Genomic DNA, 6,000 nt, shown 5'->3' on the forward strand with positions numbered 1-6,000 from the left:
GAGCACATACAGAATGCATCCCACTCCCATTATGGAACATCACATTATGGGGGGGAAAAACCCATGTTAACACCCATACCAGGAGCATCCTCAGAGCAATTAGAAGAGCCTGCATTTGAACGTGTACAGAATGCAGGCCCTTATTACTAAATAGGGACAGCGCACTTTCAACTCTCAGATATTGGAAAGTCTTTCCCATTTCTAAAGGCAGGGTAGACCTTCCTGGCTCCTTTCATTTTAAAATAAGTTAAGCAATGCACTTGCAATCAAAACAGCATGCTAAGCTCATGGCATTCATTGTGTTCTGTTTGCTGATGGGTCATGACTAAAAGAATATGACATCGAGACCCCCACCCATACAAGTCTGAAGCAGGGCAATTGCACAATAAAAGCCACATCAGGAAGCAGGCTCTCAGATCCTACTGAGGCACAAATAATTACAAACACTTAATACTATGCATGTTTAGACAGGAAAAAGTCCTACAGTTGGACTTTTGTTCAGTTGTAGTTGTGCAACTTTTTTTTGTCTAAACATGCGTAGGATTGTGCCCCTAAGCCTGCAATCCTATACCCACTTCCATGAGATTAAGACCTATGGTAGTCAAAGGGATTCAACTTCAGTATAGGATTGTGCCCAAGGCTCTCTAACTGAGCTCTCATCTGCTGAAGTCCAAAGAACCCCAGGATGGAGCGAACCTTTTTCATGAGCTCAATTCTCAGAATATCAAATGCACCGAGGAGAGACTCACATGCTTGTTAAACACTCTGCACCTACTAGCATGTTCCCAAAACACTACAATGATTTCACAGCAGACAACCCAGGAAAGGATGACATGAATCTGAACAACTGCAGAAAGCAGAGTTGGTGTACAACAGCTTTCCACAACCTGTCATCTTCTGGGTGTCTTAGACTACCACACCCATCATCCCCAGCCAGCATGGTCAGTGTATGTTTTCTAAAATACGACTGGGAGGGAGCAACCCCCTCTCCACTGTTTCCAGGAGATGGATCTTCCCCCTAGCAGCGCGGCTAAGAAACGCATACAAAGAAGAGGGAAATTTGAACAGCTTTATCTGCTCATAGAGATCTGGTCGAAGGATCAGAGCAGATGCTGGGATAGAGACAGAGGGCTGGTTAATGGAGATGCCGGGAGGCTAACAAGAAAGCAAAGGAAACCATCAGACCAAAAAGATGGGGAACAGGAGGAAAACACGCTTTACTGCAAGATCATAGCTGAACCAGGGCACCTTACAAACTGGATGACTTTAAGGGGTGGGGGTGGGGAAGGGATGAGTGTAAATAAATTAATAGGTAACAGGGGTGGTAATGGCTAAAACCTATGGTGGTTAAATGGAGCCTCCATTGACCAATGCAGTTTATTTCTGGCGCTGGGCAAAATAACAGGGGTAGGTTCTCTGTTCCATGCCTCGCTTAGGCGTGCCTAGAAACACGTGGCCAGCCACAGTCAAGAAAGCGCACAGAAGGCGGTAGGGAGCGATCCGCTAAAGCAACCCCTCTGCTCTTAACTATAAAAGGCGACTAAGGGCACTGCAATAGAGACCCAGCCGTCCATTCGCCCTACAATTAAAAAAAAGGGGGGGGGGTGGAGGGAGGGGGCGCAGAACAGATACGCGGAGCTGAAAGACCAAGCGAAGATGCACGCGGAGCCCGGCTGGCTGAGCAGGCACCCGAGCGAGCCGCCGGGGCGCATACCGCTGCCCTGCCCTCCTCGAGCCCGGCGCCTTACCTGTCCACGGCAATGACGGTCATGGAGTAGATGCTGGCGAAGACGGCGGTGATGGGGAAGAAGTTCTGGAAGCGGCAGTAGGCCTCGCCGAAGTACCAGTCGCCGTGCAGCGCGTAGATGAAATTGACCAGCGTGTTGAAGGCGGCCACCGAGGCGTCGGAGAAGGCCAAGTTGACCAGGAAGTAGTTGGTCACCGTCCTCATGCGCTTGTGGGCCAGGATGATCCAGATCACCACCACGTTGCCGAAGACGGCCACGGCCACCACCACGCCGTACGCCAAGGACCAGAGCGCGATGCACCACGGCGGCTGCACGAACTGGTTGGAGAAGTTGGCGGCGGGCGGCGAGAAGTTGCCGGCGGGCGGCGAGAAGCCCTCGCTCCAGTTGCCGCCGCCGCCGCCGGGCTCGGCGCCGCTCCAGTTGGCCGCGGGGATCGAAGTCATCTCCGCCCCCGTCGAGGAGCTGCTTCCCCGCGCGCGACGGGCAACCCGGTTCGCCTCTGCCCCACCCCTCCACCCTGGAGCTGGGGAAGGAGGGGAAGCGACCAACCTGGCGGGCGGCGGTGGGAGGCGCGCCCCGTCTCCCCCTCCCGCGCGCGGAAGATGCGCGACTTCTGCCGGGTGGGCGTCTCTTGTGCTGTTCAGGAATGCGAAGGCGAGAAGGGGCGAGCGGGAACCGAAGCTACTTTTATAGGCTTCCGCGGACCCAGCGTCAGGGCTGGTCGCCCCCATAGGCTCACCCATAGGCTGGTGAGATCCCTTTCTCTCTCCCCCTCCCCGCTTTCCTCCTCCGTGCGGCCCCTCCCCTTGGCCAGCGTTGGCCAACGGCACGCGCTTCGAGTGGTCGTCAAGGATGGAGTGACCGCGGGGGCGATCTCTGAACCGAAGAGCGGCGGAAACGTTCCGTTGACACTCTCCTCTCCGGATTTATATGCATGCTCGCTCGCTCTCCGTGTGTGTGTGTGTGTGTGTGTGTGTATGTATGTATGTATGTATGAGAGAGAGAGAGAGAGAGAGAGAGAGAGAATAGACTTGGTGCTTGCGGGATCCACTTCGTGGATCGACTAGAACCCCAGTATCTACTGGTCAGTGGAAGCTGGTGGCTCCGATTTCAGCGGGGCTCTGAATCCTTAAAGGAGCTATCCAAGGTTCTGAAACTATTTTGAGGGATAGGATTCAGATTGTGGATAGCTGCTTTAGAGTTCTGGCTGAAACCCAGAATGGATTCACAGCCCCACCAAAATCGAAGCTACTAGCCTCTACCGCTATTGACTGGAGCAGGAGGTGCAAAACTAAGTACCAGAACTAAACTGAGCTCACAGTCCTTCCTCACAAAAATCCATTCCCGGTCACCCCAACCTTCACTCCAGCAATATATGGGGAGGGGGGTTGCTGTCCATTTTGTTTTTACTATTATGAAACAATATAGGGGTGGGAAGGTCAGAATGATCCTTGCTGACCTGTTGCAAATCATCCAAAGATCTGCCAGTAGATCCCAATTTCTATTCTGCCCACCCATTGAACGCCTTTGTAGGATCCCCGTCTTTTCTATCATTGCGTCTGGGCATGGATGATTTCGGCAAATGTCCTGCATTCTTTTGACTGTGCATCTCCCCCTCCACCCACATATACACTTTTAAAAACAAGCAAGTAAGGTATCTGTAATGCCCAATCCTAGACACGTCCACTCAGAAGTAAGCTCCACCCAGTCCAGGTAAGTGGATTTATAGGATTACTGTCAAAAGAACCTACTTCATCCAACGAAAACTTAGGGCACTGAACAATTGGTACAGCCAGGTTTTTCAGCATTCCGAATAAACATGCATTAGTTTCACAGAGTGCAACGAGACTTTCTCGCAAATCAGCATACATAGGATCGCAGCTATGCAGTCCATTCCAGTGCATGTTTATTCAGATTTTGTTCAATGGGATTTAGACCACAATAAGTGTGCATCCAACTCCAGTCCTAGTCTTCGTGTTTTTCTTCTTCTTGTTTTGCTGCAAGCATGCTAAAGTAATTACTGAGCTGGACTTGAAAAGTCTCCCCCGCCCCAACCGGTGTATCTCAGCACACACACCCCGTCTAATTCTTTAGCCCACAAAAATCAATGGGCAAACTTCCATTGATTTTTCATGGGACTAATTGTGATGTGATTAGGGAACTCATGGTAGAAGTGACATTCTTGTTCTGAGATAAATTAAAATAAAGTTTCTGTTTTCCACTGGTATCACTCAACCTGCAGCAGCTACTGAGCAAGGGAAGGAAGCAAAATTTCTTTTGTGTGGTTTTCGAACAAGTAGGGCTGCAGGCATCTGGCAACTGAACCCTGCCATCTCTCTCTTATTAGAAGATGCTATTGACTGGACCGCATATTATCATTGTCATCATTGCCTCCATCAATCATGCTGATTTTGGATGAATGTCCATCCTTTATCAGTTCATTGACTTAGGCTGGTTGATATTTTGCATGCAGTGGGGTGTTTGGATGCATCATGAACAGGTGCGGGCAGTGAGGTTGCCAACTGACCAGTCACCTGTCCTACCTTTCTGCCTTTACCACCAGCTGGCGGTGCAGGTACCAGCAGCTGAAGCTTTTCACAGCTACTTTGCGTGGGTGGCATCCTGGCATCAAAAGGAAACCAGATGCCCAGAACTGAGTGTGCCACTAGCCACAACATCGGCCATTGCTGCCACTATCCAGTTATCCAGGCTAGGAGAAGCTTCACTCCCTAGCGATGAAAACAGCTGTCCATAAAAGGTTAGAGTTGGAAGGGACCTGTGAGGCTATCTAGTTGACCCCTAGCTCAATGCAGGATCTACACTGCAGGATACAAATACAGCAGGAGTGGTTAAGGTGGTCAAAAGAACCCCACCAAAAGACCCCCTTTCTGGAGGTAAAGTGTACACCAAGCACTCAGGGCTCTGCCACCAGACCCCTCCCTTCCCCTCTTTCATTAATAAAGAGTCATCAGAATGCAGTTGGCAAGTTGCTCAAGGTTGCTCTGCACTTTCTACCCCTGCAGGGAATGCCCCTAATCTGCCTCATCAAATGTAGCAGTTTCCGAAAACACATCTTCTAAGGCTTGGATCCCGGATCCAAGTTGCCATTATCCCAGACACTTCAGTGCTTGGTCCTTGTTATCATGAAAACCACCCCAAGGATCAGCAAAGTCAGCTTCGCCTGCCCTTGCACAGGGGGCTTATCTGGTACAGTAAGTTACATAAATAGGGCATAGTGTCACAGTATTATGTACTGTTAGCTGTTAGAAATAGTTTCATTTATGGAAAATGTATAACTCTGCAATCAATAAGGGATGGGAGGAGGGATGAGCCATGAGATCATCCGGAGGGGCCTGGAATGTTATAAAAGATCTTGTTTGCGGATGTTGGGTAGAGAAGCTCGTCTTCGATCCTACGAGGGTGAGGTTCCTCCTACACATGTAGTTCAATAAAGAATGGTCACTGAATTTGGACTTGTCTGGTTTTCCTGTTCCCTCCCTTCTGGTTGGTTTTTTTTTTACCCTAACAGAGTGCACAACCTTTTTGGCCCTGTGGGTTAAATCCAGTGGTTTCTTTGGGGTGGGAGTAGAATTCACATGCATGCAGACACAGAAATTCTTTCCTGCCACACACACATCTCTCCTCCCTGCCCACTGAGATCTAGGGATTAGTGTGGGGAGGGATGGAGGCAAAAGCCTGTCCCATTCCCCCAGAGTTCACCCCTGAGATGGCTGTTTTTCTGCCACTATTAGTAGCGAGAAAACAGTGATCTCAGAAGCCAGGAAACAGTGTTCCCCTCCCAGGGGCTACACAAGGAGTGGCCCCAAAGCTGCAAGGTCTACAACCCTGAATGACAGCATCCCTGACCGAAGGCTGTCTGCAACTTTTGCTTAAATACCTTTAGAGAAGGAGAGTCTCCCATCTCCTGAGGCAGTCTGTTCTACTGTCTGGCAGCTCTTGCTATTAGGAAGTTTCTCCTAATCAGCACTGGTCCAAGCTATTGTGCTGGCTGAGGTGAAGGAGAAGATGCTGTGTTCCCCTCCATCCCCATTTTGTGTACAAAAAAGCCAACTGGACCAGTAGTTAAATCTTTCTCCTGTGCTGGCAACGAGACAGCATCTACCACCCCCACACTTGAAGTCAGCAGGTAAGCTTAGGGGACAGCCCAGAGCGCACTCCTCCTACACCTTGCTGCCTCCTCCCAGCCTCTGCTGCCTGAGGTGACCACCTCACTCTGGCCAATGGTTGGACT

The 6,000-nt window shown here is 50.3% G+C and overlaps 1 protein-coding gene across 1 annotated transcript in view; it reads right to left on the minus strand.

Annotated features, from left to right (window-relative positions):
- The window catches only part of TACR3 (tachykinin receptor 3), a 52,102-nt gene extending 49,911 nt beyond the window's left edge, over positions 1-2,191 (minus strand). Inside the window, exon 1 of the mRNA XM_063136096.1 lies at positions 1,749-2,191. Within this exon, the coding sequence (XP_062992166.1) occupies positions 1,749-2,191 (443 nt within the window). The remainder of the gene's footprint in view (positions 1-1,748) is intronic.
- Between the last annotated feature and the right edge of the window lie 3,809 nt (positions 2,192-6,000).

This window comes from Elgaria multicarinata, chromosome 10 (genome assembly GCF_023053635.1).
Source record: "Elgaria multicarinata webbii isolate HBS135686 ecotype San Diego chromosome 10, rElgMul1.1.pri, whole genome shotgun sequence".
Classification (NCBI taxonomy): domain Eukaryota; kingdom Metazoa; phylum Chordata; class Lepidosauria; order Squamata; family Anguidae; genus Elgaria; species Elgaria multicarinata.